The 18,614-nt window shown below is 39.6% G+C and overlaps 2 protein-coding genes and 1 long non-coding RNA gene across 3 annotated transcripts in view; 2 read left to right on the forward strand and 1 right to left on the reverse strand.

The window, feature by feature from the left end:
- The window catches only part of ST6GAL2 (ST6 beta-galactoside alpha-2,6-sialyltransferase 2), a 52,076-nt gene extending 42,963 nt beyond the window's left edge, over window positions 1-9,113 (forward strand). Inside the window, exon 6 of the mRNA XM_057422229.1 lies at window positions 4,094-9,113. Within this exon, the coding sequence (XP_057278212.1) occupies window positions 4,094-4,362 (269 nt within the window). The 3' untranslated portion in view covers window positions 4,363-9,113. The remainder of the gene's footprint in view (window positions 1-4,093) is intronic.
- LOC130606165 (opsin-3-like) overlaps window positions 2,166-18,614 on the reverse strand; it is an 80,784-nt gene continuing 64,335 nt past the window's right edge. The window contains exon 4 of the mRNA XM_057422230.1: window positions 2,166-2,336. Coding sequence (XP_057278213.1) covers window positions 2,178-2,336 — 159 coding nt within the window. The 3' untranslated portion in view covers window positions 2,166-2,177. The remainder of the gene's footprint in view (window positions 2,337-18,614) is intronic.
- LOC130606166 (uncharacterized) lies at window positions 12,594-17,240 on the forward strand. Its single transcript, XR_008973884.1, has 2 exons — window positions 12,594-12,671; window positions 16,828-17,240. It is a non-coding gene; the product is annotated as an uncharacterized LOC130606166 (long non-coding RNA).

Below are 18,614 nucleotides of genomic sequence, written 5' to 3' on the forward strand. Positions count from 1 at the left end.
AAGTCAGATGACTTCTGTCCTAGAAATGCCTGTCTCCTGCACTGTGTATAAATATGAGTACTTTAGACCAGCTAGGTCAGAGATTGGCGTGAACATATCAGTTAGATTAATTCTGTCCAGAGCGTAAGATGTTGGGACACTGTGCTCATTATGTCACCCTAGGTCTGTGCTGTTTCGTATGTAGTAATTGTGCATTGACTGAAAAATAACTTAAGGACTATAAGCAAAGACAAATATTGAAGTGTATCATAAGGAAATTCTTCGCCCTACAGGCTATCAAACAATATGTTTTTCATTCATACTGATGCTGATGATCATGGAGGACTGCTAAGATGTGAAACAAACTTGCAGACAAATTTGGCAGTAATGTGAAAAGTACACAGACAAAAGAAGTATGTGTAGGCATGTACTCTGCAGGCAGTTCAGGGAAAAGAAGTAAATACAGGACATTTGGAAACTACAGGTGCAGGAGGAAATGCAAACAGGTTCAGCCATAGAAGAGAAACCTAGGAAGCAATAATAGATTTGTAAAGGTAAGAAATGGGAAGCAATGTAGGACTTTTCATAGTACACTGGCAAGCAAAACAGGTTAGCAGAGGCAAGATCAAGTCAGTAAGCAGTCAGGAGCATACATCTTCTTTATCTTTCAGACTGCATCCAAAACATAAAATACTCATAAAAGTTCAAATGTAATGTAAAAAAAATATTTTGGGGATCATTTAAGTGCCAAAAAGCTACTGGTAATTTAGAAAAAATATTACAAGATCACTGAAGGTAACTGTAAGAGAGAGGGAAGATGGGGAAACTGAATTGTGAGGTAGATGAAAATATAGACAGCTTGGCACACTTATACCTGCTGGATGCAGACGGCAGTAACTCACTGCAATGTTAGCACCAAGGAAAGAAAAAAATTGAGTTCAAGAGTGTTACAAAAACCATGGGTGGGAATATGAGGCAGGTAGCACAGGGAGCTCCATCAGCAGTGCTGAGCTAGAGGCTTAAGAAAAACAAGCTAGTAGACATGGCATTAGAAAGTAAAAATTGAATACGTCCTAATGCATGGAGTGGTGTAAATGTCCTCATTGTCTAAACCGTCGCTAGTATTTTAAAGATGCTTAGTTAATATTTTTTATAAACTTTGATAGCAATAACAGCTCTACAACACTAGGGCTGTCGCTTGTGGAGAGGCTTCACATCCTCTAAGGTACAGGACAGAAATGAACCCATTTTTTCCCTGCTTTAGTGAGGACTGTATTCATACAAAGAAAACAGCTTCTTTTCCAAAAAAGCTGCTTGGTTTGTGTTTGTTTTGGGGTTGTTTTTTTTTTAGCCCCACCCCTCTATTTTTTTTTATTTTTTATATGGTGCTATGTTACTTTCTGTTTTTGAACGGAACGGCAGAAGCAGAACATTCCAAGGGAGAATTTGGAAGCTGTGACAGTGAGGTGGAGGGACCTACTTCCTCAGGTTCATGTAGACTGACTCTGTAGTCCTGCATGCCCTGGGACTCGCCCATAGGTATTTGGGAGCACTGGTTGTACCACATCACTGGTCTCTTTGGCTGCATGTCTGTAGTGCTAAAGGAGAAAAAGCCTGGCACTGACTGCTATTATTCCCCAGAATAGGGTTTGTCTTCCCTCCCTCAAAACATCATTGTTCAGTATGAGCAAAAACTTGAGTGGACTGACAGAAACTGGTTATTTATGAGCAACCTAATCTGAAATCCCAAGACATGGACTGGATGGAACTTAGCAGGAAAGGCAAGAAGCTAAACTAAATATCCCAGTGTGCCTTTTAGATTGACTCTGGAGGACATTGATCCACAGATCACTAAGAACTAAAACTCTTAAATGCTCCATTAACTGATTTACAGGAAAGTCAATGATATTGCTAAAAATTTTGTCATTGTTGTACCATCCTTGCAGTGATGTGGCCATCTTTGTGGTTATTAAGGAAATGATAAGTGAGCCCCAATATTTGTTCTTGACAGTTTTCCTATCACACAAATAGCGACTTCCTTTATGAATGTTAAGGTTAGCTGGGTAAACATGGCAGTGAAATGAAACACACTGTGGTTAAGGCCTGTACTTCCAGTCAGAGCCAGTTTTCCTAAGAGACTGGTGGTAGAGCTTTTGAAACTCCAGGCTCCAGGTTTGGCTCTGGGTGCAGGAGAGAAGTCATTTTACTGCTTCTGAACGTGGTTCATTATTGCATATATTTCCACCATCCGTCCTCTGATTCAGCTGGATAACGGTTACCTTGGAGTGGCAGGTGGGCTCTCCATCAGTGGCAGAAGGAGGTTGGCAGTGGAAAAGCTGACGAAAGCATTTGTAAAACTGAAACAACAAACAAAACAACTCTAGGCATAGTTTCTAGGCAGGATACGATTCAAAGCATCTTTGTAACAGCTTGGAGGTGAGGAAATGTGGTTTATTAAGCTCATAATTTGCTTACATTTGTGGACTTTTCTTTGAAATTTATATGCTTAGCTTTTCTAAGACCATAGAGTATAAAGCTGTAAAACAATCCAAAACATTTTCAGAACCTTTCATTTATGATAAAAGAAGGTTTAATCACAGAAGTAATTGGTTTTCAGTTACTTCACACATCAGGCAGGGAAAAATCATTTTGATAATCTAATGATACACAGCAGGGAGAACATAAGGTTCTTTTCATTAGCAAGCCATTGAAATCTGTGTGTTCCCAAACTGCAAACTGAACTTCAGAAAATGTCTTTCCTTAATTAATGAACCAAAATGATTTATGTTAATTCATTTCACTTGTGAGATCTACCCAAAACACCTTTGATGTGTTATGATTCCAAAGCTGTTGTACAGAATAAAACAATTACATCAGTTCTCATTTGTAAGTGCAAAGTGAGCAGTATTATGCAGCTGTCTCCTCTGAGAGCTGACGGTCATATTCAACAGACAGGGATACCAGTAGTGCAACAATTGCTTTGATACATTTCATTGTATTTTTAGTTTTTAAATGAAATCTAAAAAAAAAAAAAGTTATCCAAGGCTTACTTCATAATTTCCCTTTCATGTGGCTCTGTGAAACAGAAGAGGCTCCCAGAAGCTGTGACTGATGTGAAAGTATTGCAGTTTAGACGGTGCTGTTGATCAGTATCTGATATGCATCCCTTCAAAAATGTGTGGCCACACCAGTAAGATTTCTTCCATTTCAAAGCTAAAAAGACCTCCTGCTAGTACAGATTTATAGTTGTGCTGTAGGGGAACAAAGTTTGCAGAAGCCCACCTATCTTCCTCCTGAATGTGTCCTGGTCTGCTTCTGATCAGAGCATAGGTGATACCGGCCCATCTTTCTGTTCTTGTTTCCCCTTGCCATAGTGGACAAAAATGGAAAGGGGAATCAGTCAGAATCTTCATAGCTTTGAAGATAAATGTGTGTAAATATTTGAAAGAAATGCATGCAAAAGCACAGAGGAGGATAGAATGGGCATATCTGGAATTCTTTTATATATCCTGTACCTGGCAGGCCAGAGTTCAGCTTTGGATGTGGTAGAAGTACCGGGAGGAGCTAGGAGGAGCTCCTTAGAAACACCAGACAACTGCTCTATGTGTGTGTATGTCTTCTCTATTCTGCAAGTGAATATGAAGACCTAGTCTGTCTTGCTAAATAGATCAAGAATTGATAATATACGAGAAAAGCAAGAAAAGTGATCAGCTGAATCAAAAAAAAAAAGTGGTATGAAGCTGCATTAGGTCCTGATTCATTTGTGGGATGTTTTGTGGACAGGACAGGGTAAATGGGAGGAGGTGGAGAGAGCAGTCTTCTCACTGAGAGAGGCTGATGGTGGTATGCAAGCCCTTTACAGGCTTTTTACTCTTTCCTTATGGTTGTTGTCCTACCCTATTGATTGTACAGGGATCACAATCTTTATGTATCAGGGAAAAGTGAAAGCTGCTCTAATACAAAGGCAATTACTTAATGATTTTACAGATGTAATACTTAAGGTGTGCAACACCAAAGGAAAGCAGGAAAGAAAAACAAGGTTGATGACTATAGGGAAATTTCTGTGAGAAAAGTGAAATCTGGGGTTCACTTTTGTCTTCACTTTCTGCTCCAGGTATCCTCATCATGATGTCCATGTGTAACGAAGTGCACGTGTACGAATACATCCCTTCCGTTCGACAGACTGACCTGTGTCACTACCATGAACTCTACTACGATGCAGCTTGTACCTTAGGGGCCTACCACCCACTGCTCTACGAGAAACTGTTGGTGCAGAGGATGAACAAAGGTTTGCAGGATGATCTGTATCGGAAGGGGAAAGTCATTTTGCCAGGGTTCAAAGCTGTCAAGTGCCCCAAACGAAATAATTTCCCACACTTGTAGAGGAGAGTCCTTCAGAAACAATGTGCAATAAGGTACTACTGTTGTACTATAAACAAGAGAAGAATACTTGAAAATGTATCTTAGACCAATGTAGTCTTGAGTCTATAAACTGTAATTAAGTAGCAGGCATGAGAAATACTTCTTTTCTGAGCCTGAGTATTTATTACTGTTTTGCAAATACTTAAAAAAGGCTTAGCTCATGAAAGGTGCAAAGGACATACTTAGGCAGAAATATAATGTATTGTTGTGGGTGTGAATGTCAGAATTTGTCAGTGGTCTCTTGTGCCACATATGCTAGACTGTAACTTTTCTTTAATGAACTTATTTAACTGTCAAATCTGGCATTGTGAAACAGCCTCTATTGTTCATGTACAGAGCAGCCAGTTGAACAATGCAGTGTTTCTCATGGCTCCATGGGGTTTTCACACTCTCCAAGAATGAAGTAATCACTACTCTGAGCTGTGCAGTCATTGACTAGAGTAGACTCTTAATTCCTGTTCACACACAGGCTCAATTACAGGCCTCCAGCTGCACAGGGGGCCTTACGGTGGCTATGAGGTCAGTGCAGATGGAGATGGCTGTACACATAGCTAAACCAGTTAATTGACTGGATGTACTTCTGATGCCAGATACCCACACTCACACTGAAATGCCTACATAGGGCAGAAGGAAGTAAAAAATATTTCTTTAGAGAGCAACAGACATATTTGTAACCCATTTAGGGAAAAAACTCCCTGGGAGGCATATCAGGAGGTTTAGAGATGGAAATTTTATTGTTCCCCTGGTCTGCACAGATAAAGAAGAAAAAGAGAAAGACAAGGGAGGCTGTGCACCATTTACCCACCACGCTAAAAGCAAACATAGAGGGAGCTTACCTTTCTGCAGCAAAGATAGCATGCAGGATTACAGACATCATTTATGAGGTATTTCATTTGAGCTCTGACTCAAACTCACTTGTTCACAAGTTACTGCTGTTAAGAATATATAGGGAGTGGATATCAGAATTTTTTATTTAGTGTTTGAAAGACTATACCCCAGAGAAGCTGCAGTGCTTGCAAAAAACCTGACTACGGATTGCATATGGAGATAATTCAGTATTTTCCTTCATAACACACAATGAGAATGTTATCTTAAGGCGCCTCTAAAAATCCGCCTGGTTGCTAATATATTTAAAATGCTATTTTCCACGTCAAGACTTCAGTCTCAGATTTTCCAAGCAGCAGGAGGTTAATATTCCTTTTTTTTTTTTCACACAACTGCACACTTTCTTTTAGGGTAAGTTCAGCAGGAACGTATGCACACAAAAGCACAGCTACATCCTACTCGTGTCCATTCAGTAGAAAGGCAGACAACTCAAAGAGGCTCTGAAAAGAATAGCTGAGTGGTTGTGGGGGAAAGTAATTTTTGTGTTTTCTCTTAAGCAACAAAAAGGCAAAAGAGTACAAAGAGCATTAATGACTATTTCCTCCTCAATAGTAATGTAAGTATAATCACAAAATCCTTTTTCCCTCTCTGATCTTTGGGTCTGATGGATTTCCTTCATCAGAAGTGAAGAGTATGTGTCTTACATAGGATTTACCTTTCTTTGTCTATGTAGTTTCTTAATTTGGGCTTTATGATCCTCTTTAAGATTCCTCAACAGAAAGTATGTCCAGATGAGCTAAAAACTGTAGTTCTGTGTTATGTAGATACTTACGTCCATAAATCCCTTCGGTACATGTTAAAATGAAGAGGTTTTACTCATACTAGCCTTAGACTCTGGATATATTACATACTGATTTCTTGATAACACTATGATTTAATCGTATGGAGAATAGATAACCTACAAAGAACTAATCTATTTTTCCATATGCTTAGTACTCTGTTTGCAAAACATAGAAAGTCTGAACAGTGCAACCAAACATGTCTGTCTCTCCTGTATGCAGGATTAGCTACCACATGTTTGTAAAGGAAGGCAGTTGATCAGCTTTCTAGGACTAGTGAATATGCTACTTTTCCATGAGCAGGAAATTCTCTCAAGTTCTGAAAAGAAAAGGAAGTGTATCACTTTGGCTGGTCTGCAGCCACTAACCTTTAGCTTTGATTTTCACAAGGAAGAAAAATACTAACTGCATTACTCAACTACCCACACCAGGATTATGCTGTATTACTCCCTCAGTAATTTGTCAGAGCAATCAACATAGCTGTTGTACAGAACAAGGCAAATTATAAAGTTACACGTAATAAGCGCTAAGCATACCTACTTAATACCATATGTAAATAACAATGCAGTACCGGGTCTGAGGTGTTACAGAATGAACTGTATATTTTTAATACACTGGGCTGCCCGCATTCAAGGCCTCCCAGCAGATACTTTTTTCTTTGCCTGATTTATATGGCAGCCAGTGATCCTTCTGCAAGTGCAAATGTGGGTGCTGTAGCACCATTACCTCAGAAGATGACATAGAGCTGTGCTGCAAACGCTTGCTCACAGAGGAGGAAGAGCAGCGTGTGGTGTCTAAGCATCCCAAGCATGCCTAAAAAAAGCATCCCTCCGGTGGCTTCCCAACACTTGTTTCCACTGTGATGTTTTACCGGTCTGGCTGCTCAAACACCTTGTGGCTCCTTAAAGAGATTTTACTCCCCTACCTTGTCTTGTCCTCCTTTGGGTTTTGGCACAAGTACGAGTGTGCCTGATCTGCTAACCGAGGGCTCGCCTCCATTTGCTGCAAGAGGAGAAGGGGCAGAGATAAATAAAGGGGGGTCATAAAGGACCTGCAGAGGTGTTCCCCTCAACACTGCTTATGCTTTGTGGCATTGGCATTGCTGGCTTTTAGAAAAGCCCACCAAGTATTTTTGCAGTTATGGGCACGTCCCCATCCCACATGAGGGCAGAGTGATATTTACAAAGAATCATTCGGTAAATTCAAAACAGGGAGTGTGTATTAACACTGAACTATGTATCTTTTAATAATAATAACATGTGCAGGTGCTGGGTTTAGATACATATATTAAATGCAGACAGTGTGAAAAAAAAAGCCTTTTTCCACCCAGATCGTGGTTTTCGGGGAAGCAAAGATACAGGCATGGCTTTGTATCTCTCCCGTGTGTCTGTCACATGCTAACAGAGTGGAACAGCACTGTAGACAAGAGAGGTTTGCACAAACTGGGCTACTGAGGTGCATCATCAGCCAAGCAAATCCCTCTGCTACTGGACCCCTGAGCTCCCTTCACACATGTTGCAATAATGCAGGTTTAAAATTTATGAAGTATTACTGACAAGTAGGAGTAAGTTGCCTTCAAAAGCTATGGAGCCTCATTTCTGTGCCGTGGTGCTGTGGACAACAGTGAACTTAGCTGAAACAAACCAGACACACAGCAGCACCTTAAGGAAACATTCTGAGTTTATGCTGAATTTCATTATACTCTTTTTCCACTGTGAATTCCGTAGCTTTTCTGACTTGTGGTGCTCTGTCATTTTATGCATTCATCCTTTGGATGGTTAAACCAAGGCATTCTTTGTCTATTCAAGAAAAAAAAAGAAAAGATAGAGTTTGCCTCATTTTGAGCTGAAATCCTTTTGCTAGACAAAAAATTGTTGCATTCCCTCATCGTTCTAAAGGTTACCTGAGCATAAACTCACAGCTCAGTCATTCCTTGGATTAAAGTACTACATCTTTTTTTACCTTGCTGTGCAGTTTTACAGTGTTGAAACTCTGGTAAAGTCATTGAAATTATCATGATACAAGAAATATGTACCTTTGGGGAGAGAGTGAGGGGTGATTTACACTCCTTAATCTGCACTCTCTTTGACAAATTTAGGTAAATCATTGCATGTCTTTGGTCAGGACACTTTCACTTTGGTGAAAACATACAAATTCTGAAGTTGCTGCTGGAGAACTCTTGCCAAAGGCAGGAAAACCGAGACAGTTTTTTTCTTAAATGAAGACAGGTGTCTACACTCAATGGTTGCACAGACTGAACACAGTCATTTTAGAGATGGATTGAATTAAACAGGAGCTCAAAACAAATGTAGACCGATCCAGCCCATAGTAGGGTTTTACTTTTTCATTTCCTTCTCTTCAGCAGTTTTGAAGGATGGAAGATGCCATTTGGACAGTGACACAGATGTACCATGAAAGGATATTAAATGCATTGACTGCAAAATAAATGGATAGTATTTTCCCTTTCATGCTCTCTAAAGTTGATCCTTATTGAGTAAATTAAATTGGGTTTGAGGGTTGGTTTTTTTTTTCAAGTAGGTAATTTAGAAGACTGCCATCAGAAAGCATCTGAATCTTTCCTGGGAGCTATCCTCTGACACACAAGGAGGATACCTGATTTAACTGTTTGGAATTTAAAGTAGCCCATGTCTGGGCATACCTGCATTATTGAATGAATTTTGACACTGCAAATTTCTTCTCTTTGGCTTAGTGATCAGATTCAGAGTTTGTTCTTGAAATAAAGACTTGTGTGTAAAAGCCTTTCATTTATTCATATCATCTCATCACTCTTATAATATGTAGTCATTGAACTATTCAAATATAGACTGTGTACTTTTTTAATAGCTTTGGGAATTATTTTGTATGATGATTTTTTTAAATGAATGTGTACTCTAATAACAAAGCTTAAGATTTTACAGGAGTCACATTTTTAAGCAGTGTTTGTATACATTTTAACACTTTCTATATTTTCTATTATGATTTTGTATATTTTTAAGTATGCACAGTGTACAGATTTTTTCCTGTAAATAAAACATTTGTTTTAATTTGTTTGGGAGTTCTGGTCTTTTTGTGTTGCTTTGACTGAATGACACTGAACTGCAGATAGAAAAAAACAGAGAAGGTGCCTGTCAGTCCTGCCCAGTAATGCAATGAAATCTCAGATCAAAAGAGACAGGCTGACAAGCAGCTTTCACAGAAAAGAGGCAAGTGTAGTTAAGCCAGTTTTATTCTAAAATGAACATGCCTACCCAAGCAGGTGCTCTAGTCTCCCCTAGAATACAGAATCAACCAGGTTGGAAAAGACTTTTAAGATCATCAAGTCCAACCATTACCCCAGCACTGCCAGGTCCACCACTAAGCCATGTCACTGAGGGCCTCACCTACAAGGTTTTTAAACACTTCCAGGGATGGTGATTTCACCACTTCCATGGTATACCGTACTGCTCTATGTTTGACCATAAATTTCTTGGGGTAATGAAGCCCTCTAAGGAGGTCATGCTCTGGCAACTTGATGCTGTACTTGAAATGCTGGTAAACTTCAGCTAAATGGCTGTGTCTCCCATTCAGGGAATCCAGCATCATGTTTTGAAGAGTAAGATCAGACTTTTCTATCAATTTATTATTAACCAAAATGAAAAATAACAAAGGGAAAACATAACTTACCGTTCAGTCTGTGATGAAATTTAGCCACTGTGTGTCTGCTTACATCCATTAAATCTGATGTGTTGTGCTGCTTTTGGTAATCTTTGAACTATGCAGGGCTCGAGTTGGGCCAATGGAGGTGACAGTCACTGTTTTCATCCCAAGGTTCACCATGAGTCCTTGCCAGTTACACAATAGTGGAATGATAAAAGTTCGATTGCTGTTGCGTAAACCCCTGGCAGCCAGTAATGGAGCAGCTCATCCTGTGTATTACACCACCTTCTGGCAGGCTGTGTGGGGGGGCTAACTATTACATGTCACAGAATGCAAGTAACACCTCTCAAAAAAATCAGAAGAGTGAGCTATGATAGGAGATAAACTGAATACTGAGATGCACAAACAAAGCAACTAACTGATGCTTTCAAAATCCATCAGCTTTGCTTTTACTGCATATGTGGTTTTTTTCCATCTAAAAAACCAACAAAACATGATGTATTCCATCTGATAAAATGCTCAACTTCATTGTGTATGACATGAGAGCAGACAGCCTTGTCTTGCTGCATACAAACCAGTATCTCAGTAGGAGGCTGAAACCATGAACTATACTGTGTTGAGTACACAGAAAGTCTTGCTGTGACAGCTACTGGAGGTGTGACATTACCTTTCTGATAGTATCTCAGAGAACCTTGGAGGCAACTCATTATTCTCAAAACTGGCCTGCCCTTTTCTAAATAACATTTCTTTCAAAGGGGTATCTTTTATATTTTTATTCATAGAAGTTGGCTGTGTTTCATTTGAGAGGCTCTGAGGGACATAGTTCTCTGGCAGGTCAAACTTCACACAGGCATTTCGGTCTACATCTGCATTATTAGCTTGCCTGTTGTGATCTGGCTGAAACATGTCTCAAGATGATTGCTCCAACTTGCTACTGTGACTGCATAATGAACCTGTTTAAGTGATTCTTCCCCTCTACTCTGCTCTCATGAGACCCCACCTGCAGTACTGCGTCCAGCTCTGGGCCTCCCAGCATAAGAAGGGCATGGATTTGTTGGAGTGAGCCCAGAGGTGGCCACTCTGGAGCACCTCTCCTGTGAAAACAGGCTGAGACAGGGTGGTTCAGCCTGGAGAAGAGCAGAGTCTGGAAAGACCTTATAGCAGCCTTCCAATACTTGCATGGGGCTTACAAGAAAGATGGGGTCAGACTTTTTATACAGCCTGTAGTGACAGGACAAGGGGTAATGGTTTTAAACTAAAAGATTTGGGTAGATTTAGGCTAGATACAGCAAATAATTTTTTACAATGTGAGTGGTGAAACACTTCCAACAGGTTGCCCAAAGAGGTGGTAGCTACCCCATCCCTGGAAACATTCATGGTCAGGTTGGAGAGGGCTCTTAGCAACCTGATCTAGTTGAGGATATCCCTGCTTATTGCAGGGGTGGATCAACCAACCTTTAAAAGTGCTTCCCAACCCAAATGATTTTATGATTTTATGATAAGAAAAGCTGGACGGAGAGGAGCCAGTCTTTTGCTGTAATCATACTCACCACCTTCTTCTGCAGGAAACAGCACCTGCAGTAATGATTGGGTAGTGACTTAGTGCAGGAGTTCTTCATCAGTCAGTACAGTCTACTAACACTTGTAGTTTGGTTGGACTTCTATTCTAGCTCTCCTAGCATCTTGATCTTCCTAGGGTAATAAATGGATAACTTGATTGCTTCATCCTAATAGCATGGATTTACCTGCTGTACCCCAAAACCTAGCAATGTTCACTCCATACATATATCTTTCCTTATTTTTAACATTTAGATTCAACTTTCTTACAGTGGTAGGTTACTCCAGATAGAGCCCTTCAATGAAATTACTGCACCCTTGTGTAAGTTAAGTAGAGCCTGACCCCTGAGCCTCATGCCTTGATACTCAAGGCAAGTTAGAATTGCGTGCCCTGTTATTTCTTTTTACCAAAAATATGCTACTGTTTAAGTATATGTTTATTAAGCTTGATGGAAATGCTAACTGAATATATTAAAATGTCAGGGAACTAACTGCAATGCAGTAATAGAGTGAGATTTTTTTCAGTGGAGGCAGAGTAGCCACCAGAAAACTGGTAGCACAAGTAGGTTGTGACAAATCACAGGGGGAGCCAACACAGCAAGGAGGAAGAAATAGCTAGAAAGATGTACCATATGAAGTAGAAAAGCAGAACTGCTGCTTTTTCCTAATAGTCACTTAATCGGTTTTGGCCATTTGTGTCTTAAATTTTTCTGCACATTTGGGGAGGAACCCAATTCATCTGTTGGTACTCAACTTGCTGCCATCAGGTTTAGTGTGCTGGGATGTCACCTTAAAGTGAAGAACTAAGGTAGGGAAGAACTAAGGTAGGGTTAAAAAAAGCAATTGACTTCTGCTGGTGCTCAGCTTCTTTGTAAACTTATGAATCCCACAAATTAAACTGACAAAAGATTAATAGGGTTACATTGATACACTCTGAACAACCTCCTCTGTGTGCTGCTTATAATCGTCTGTATGATAACTGAAATAAGAAAACCCATTTTCCTCCTGGTGACCTGTTTCTGCACATAGACAAATACGAACCAAATACCTCTTGGTTACAGGATGCTGACAGATACGGGATAATTACTGTAGCAACAACTTCTTATACGCTTGTGAGAGGACTCCAGAAACCTCAAGGGGTTCAGCAGGGCACGCAATAGGCGTCACAGCTGCCTTGATTTTATGGAAGCAGCCAGAGGGGAAAATTGCTACCAGTGCTGACTCCAGGCTGTGTCAGCTGCTGTTAATTGCCTCACTCCCAGACAGATGCCTGACTGCAACTGAGCTTCCTGATTAAAGTATTTTGCTGGCCTACCTTCTAAATAGTGGTGTTGATCTGCCTTCAGTCCTGAAGTGCTGATGCTTGTGGTGTGGACTTGTTCCATCCTACACTGTTGCTACTGTATGCAAGAGGTATGTCTCCTGTGCACGTGTGGCCCTCAGGGTGGAGAAATGGAAGAGGTTTTGGGATTTCTGGATTGTTTTCTATAAAACTAGATTTATTTTTTGTTTTGTCTTTTAAGCATAGTTTAGTCATTTTCATAGTAGTTCAAGGAAGCATAATGTGAATATGCCTCCAGAAGCTGAAGTTCATGACTAGGTGGTATTCTTGATCTAAAGCATCTATACCTTGGATTAAGACAGAGACAGCAGGAAAAAGTTTTTGCAAGTTAAGGCAAGAAACTTAAGATGTGTCTCTTGTGCAAGCTAAAAGTACCTCGGCTCTACCCATAGGCTCAGCTTTGCTGCCCATGGGGCATGTGAGCTTCTATAAGATGTTGTATCCTGAGCACAAGGAAGACAGGAGTATGGGCAGATGACCAGGAAGCAAAGGCAGGGAAAGTTCTGTACTGAGCCTGTTTCTGAGCCTGGGGTTTTGTGGGGGTTTTTGTTGTTGTTTTTTTTTTTTTTTTCAAAAAAGGAGGATTTCCTGAAGCTTCTTATTGGATCAACCAAGATTATTTTCCTTCCCTAACAATATTCCTCCCTCTGTTTCCAAATGAAATTCTAAGCTATTTGATGGACCTAATTTAGGCTTTACAAATGCATGGGGCTGAATGTAACTATCAGTCCATTAGGCATTTTAATGAGCAGCTGGAGCATCCCAAGAACAGTAGAGGTGAGAAGAAAACTGCTCAATAAGCTGCTACCAAAATAATACTAATGAAGCTGTTTCATGGTAGAAGAGCAGGGAAGGCAGAAACAAAAGCACATATACCAGTATCTGAGAAATATTATTATATTTTCATGGATATAGCTTACTATTCAGATAATCCGTGATAATTTAAAAGTTTTTAGTGAGTCCTCATGAAATATGATCTCTCATACAAAGCTAGCAAAGTGAGAGATCAAAGCAGCAGGGATTCATAAACTGGGGATAGTTATTTTGTTAGAGGAAAGAAACTTCTCTTTACCCATACTTTGATGTAACCAGCATGGCTGCATGAACTTCAAAGGGATTGCTTGTGCACATGAAAAGTACTATATTAATAATACTACTCTGTATGTCTTCAATGCACACTGGTTTAAGATAGTGTCCTGGGTTCAGCATTGTTGCTTTCAGTGGGGTTATCACTGTAGGAAAGAAAGACCAATTTTCATATTTATCTCACGCACGCTCTTCCCTGGCCTTAGAGTGAGCTTCTCAAACACATATACTAATACAAAAGGGGTGGCACGTGTGAATTTAATTCCTCCTACCTAAGAGAAACTTAAGATGAGTTTTCTAAAGCAGTTAGGAACAAGTATAGGCAAAGAGCTTCAGTGAATAGTAATAAAATGGATCCTTCTTCTATTTCCTATTCCCATTTCATTAAGTCAGAATTGTTTAGGGCTTTGCTGTATGATTGATGGATCCTGACTGACAGGCAGCAGCAAATTTATCAGTCCCCACAGTAACATTTTACTTCATGAGGAGAAATGAAGGGTCTATTACTACTGTAATATGGGATGAGTGATTCCAGATCATTTTGAAATAACTTCCATTTTGCTGAAAGTTCAAAGCATAACAATGAGAGGTATTTTGACACTTGAAAAATGTGTTTGTTTAGTCATAGTCAATATGCTGTTCTGCCTACCCATTTTCTTCTTGTGTTTTCAATTCTTCCCTCATGGACTCTGGATCAGCCCACAGGGATTAAAACAAAGGCTCCAGCTGATTGTGATGAACTTATGCTGATAGATTTCCCGCCCCGATTCTGCTATGGCTAAAGTACATTAATAAATACTTGTAGAAATGTGACTTTATTGTGTTCATTTTTGCTGTGGGTTTAGAGCTGCCTATCCTTGGCTATGTGTGTAATGCGTGTTAGGGAAAACAGTTCTTTCAGATGTTCCCTACAGAGTTCCACTTAGGCTGGGACCAAGAACACTGCACAAGGAAATCAAAAGCTTTATTTTCATGAGGTTATTTTTGTAGAAGAATACCATTGGCTATCTTGCCTTGTGAATTACTTGGGGTCTTTTTGCTTGGGAGTAGATCACTGTCTACTGTTCTGTTAACACTCACACACATGAAGACTCTTCAGCAGCTCTTGGGCATTTATTTCATCTACTGAGTCTTCCTCAGCACTATCTTTCATTCTGCCTCTGGCTAAAACACAGGTTCTTATGAGCTCTCCCTTCCCCCACATTCCTATACCACCTGCCCTGTTGCTGCAGCTTCTGCTGTCCAAAATGATCTTTCCATCAGTTGCATGAATGATGTGCTGGAGATGCTCTGATATAGGAATGATGGAAGAACCTTTTAATCGCCAGATAAGCATCCTGCTGCTGGATGAGGGCTTTTTTTACAGAGCTCGTGCTGCTTTTCAGGCAATGAGAGCTGTGGTGTGATAAGTGGTAGGTATAAAGGATGGGAACCAAGTCTTTCCCCTTTTTTTTCTTAGCTTTATCTTGGTTTGCAGCCAATTAGGTATCGATTTTACCCAAGACAGAATTAGAAATTACTAAGGGTGGTTTGAATAAAACTGTGTTTTAGTAGGAGTTGTTTGGGTTTATGTGTAAGTAATGTAACAACAGAATCAAGTGGGATGAGAAATCAGAATATCTGTTGTGACAGAATTTTTAATTCTTCTACAATTACTTCCTTATCTCAGACAAAACCAAAACAAATGAAAAAAAAAAAACTCCAGACAAAACCTTGGACTGTCAAAATATCCAGTAATAGGTAGATGCCTTCAGGGAATTATAGTTCAACTTCATACTTGCCCGTGCCCCTATAAACTAAATCTCTGGGTTGGGTTACATTACACTGTATGGCTTCCCCTGGCTGAGCCACTGCTGTTCCTGCACTGGTGCATGGGGGTTGCAGCCTGGTAAAGGAGCTTAATTTACCTGGGTGAAGGACACCATTTTTCATCAAAGAAACAATTTTTAGAGGAATCAAGATGCAGAGGCTTAGGCATGGAGATCTGGCCTCAAATGAGACATGAAAATTGGCAAAATTAATGGCTTCTAATGTTGCAGAAACTGTATTTTGCACTAAGAAAATGCCTTAATGGGAAATTGTCCAAGCTACAAAATTGGCTATTTTTTGTTTAATAAATCACATAGAAATCCCTCGGTTTTGCCTTGGTCATCACTGAGAGAGAAGGCAGTGAAGGTGAAAAGGAAGGCAAGTTTTCTATGGTTTTGGTTAACCTACTTGTAGTGCTCTCATATTGGCCTAAAGTCAACATACACAGAAGTTTTATAAAGCCCTGGGTGATCTTGAGTAAGTTTTTTCCCTAAAGGGATAAAGTTATGTCTGAAGCAGGGCCATCGATAAAGTACTCTGCACACAACAATCAAGACAGTTGAACACTGCAAACAAGACAGAAACAAGAAATAACACCTAATGCATTAAAGCTTTTGTTTTCTACTAACATCCAGTGAACTTCTTAGAAGGTGTTTCCCAGATGAAATAAACAGTCCCAAGCATGATTACCAAAGAGTTACAATTTGAATAATTGGTGGTTTATTTAATTTTTTTATATATATAATTTCACAAAACTGAAAGTTATTATAAGGGGAAAAATAGAAGAGGAGAGCATTGAAGCCAATATATTATTCATTGGAGTGCTGCTTTTGCCGCCACATGCGTATGCCACAAGAGTGACCCACTGCCTATAAAGCAAGGGAATGCAACTAATGAAAGATAGGACCTTCGCAGGACTGCTTTTGCTATGACTACACATTAGTGATGACAACTGGGAATATTCTTGGTCACAGGCATTTGCATAAGATCTACAGCACTGCCTACTTTTGAGCATGAGATTTATGTATAGCAAGCAGTAGTACTTACGATGTTTGCAATTTGTTTAGATTTGATATCATCAAGGTAGGACAGAACTGAGTCATTCCAGTTGCAAGAGATCTGTAACAATCATCTAAGTCCAATTGCCTGACCATTTCAGGGTTGATGTAAAATTCAAGTGTATTATCAAGGGCATTGTCCAAATGCTTCTTAAACAATGACAGACAGGCATGAGGCATCAACCGTCTCTCTAGGAAGCCTGTTCTAATGTATGACCGCCCTCTCAGTAAAGAAATGTTTCCTAATATCTAGTCTGATACTCTTCTCATACAGCTTTGAACCATTCTCACACATCCTATCACTGAATACCAGGTAGAAGAGATCAGCCAAGATGAAGAGCCTAGGTAACTGGAAGAAATTAAAAGAAATAAACTAGCTCAGTGAAGCACTATGGAGACAGAAGGTGAACTGTTTGCAGTGTCCCAGTACGAAACTACCAAAGAAGAAGGGCTCTTTGATAAATCAGGAGTAAAGGTTTATCAACTGACTACAAATAAACTTGGTTTGAAAGCAGTTGCTATACCAAACATTAGAGGAACAAATCTCTGCAACAGCTTGTACTTCAAAAGACAAGGAACCTCAGATTTGTTTTCCTTTGGACTCTGTCAGATTTCTGAATTGCATTAAATAGTGCCGTTTATAACAAAAAGGGATTTATTATAATGAATTACAGGCCCAGAATAGTTTTATTTTGTGTTTTCCATGCTGTGGCAACCATTATTTCCTTGAGTACAACAGCTTTTTTGCCCTGAAGGAAGAAGGACCTCATGATTACATCATAAAATGAAGTTCGGTGGATTTGAATTAGACTTGCCATGTACAAGTTTTAAGCAATAATCTAGCCTTTGATCCTCAAATTTCTCCTGCTGTGAAATTAGGATGATGATAATTGTCTGCTTTACAAGGATACTGAGGATTAAATCGATTAACAGTATTTGTTTAGAGGAGGCTACATAAATGCCAAAAACTATTCTATGACTAGGAAACGCTGTTTTGTTTTTCTCTTAATCCACCTAAACTGAAATGATTGTTGCTTAAATTGTTATCTGGATACATGACTGCAAAGATATACATGATAGACACAGCAAAACTCTAGGAAGTAATGTCAGCTGACAAAAAATATAGAAAACCATCCTGGTCTAGATCAAATTGTAGTATTACGCCTCTGCAACGTCACTAGAGATTATTCAGTGATTGAACAGGAGAGGAAAATGACAGCTTCTGTTACCTCCAGGGTTACACTTACTTTTTCAATCTTTTTCATCTGTTGAATTTGATTGTCCTCATAAAGCAGATAAATCTGTTGTTTATAGAATCTGCTGCATTGCACTAGAGATTCTGTTCTCTTCAGCTGACCTATGCCTGCATTCAGCTTTCAAGCGGTAAATTGCTGCAAATACATAGTTGAACTCCTACCTGTAAAATGCAGACATATTACAGAAAAGCAGAAGCATTATAACTAAAATGGGGAATTCTGAGACTAAATTAATAGTTGGCCTTAGCCAGACCAAGCCGTTGGCTAAAATTCAGTCTGATCCCTTATGCAGCATTGCAAATGAGAAATCTACAACAGAACAGATCTCATAACATCTATTCACTGTGGCTTGGTGATGCTATTTTGACAAAAAGCACAAGTTCAGTCTACCTGTAGATTCTGTCAGCCTTTGTAGGACCTTAACTATCCACACCAAATGTAGAAATCAGTTCAGAAAAAGATACCAAAATGCCAAGAGCTTTCACCCAACTTTTAGATCACACTGAAGTAATAGCAAGCGAGACACAGCACAGTCATTGACACCTTATCCTTTTTTTTCCTGAATTTCTCTTGGCAGTGACTGAGCTCTTTATCATCCAGACTGTCCCTTGAGGACAGATGTACATGTGAAGACAGCAAAGAAATATGGCTTTGGTTGAGTTTCTGCTGGTGTATACAAACAAGATACCAAGAGATCTTGCTCCTAAGGATCCTAACACCTTTTATTTTAGATGTGAATATACTATATATTCCTTGCTTCTGTAGAAAGCTCTGAATACTGGAAACTTCCATTTATCTCTCAATT

Source organism: Pezoporus wallicus, unplaced genomic scaffold, assembly GCF_028554395.1.
Source record: "Pezoporus wallicus isolate ANWC-B61680 ecotype Strahan unplaced genomic scaffold, APGP_CSIRO_Pwel_v1 contig_5785, whole genome shotgun sequence".
Taxonomy (NCBI): Eukaryota; Metazoa; Chordata; class Aves; order Psittaciformes; family Psittacidae; genus Pezoporus; species Pezoporus wallicus.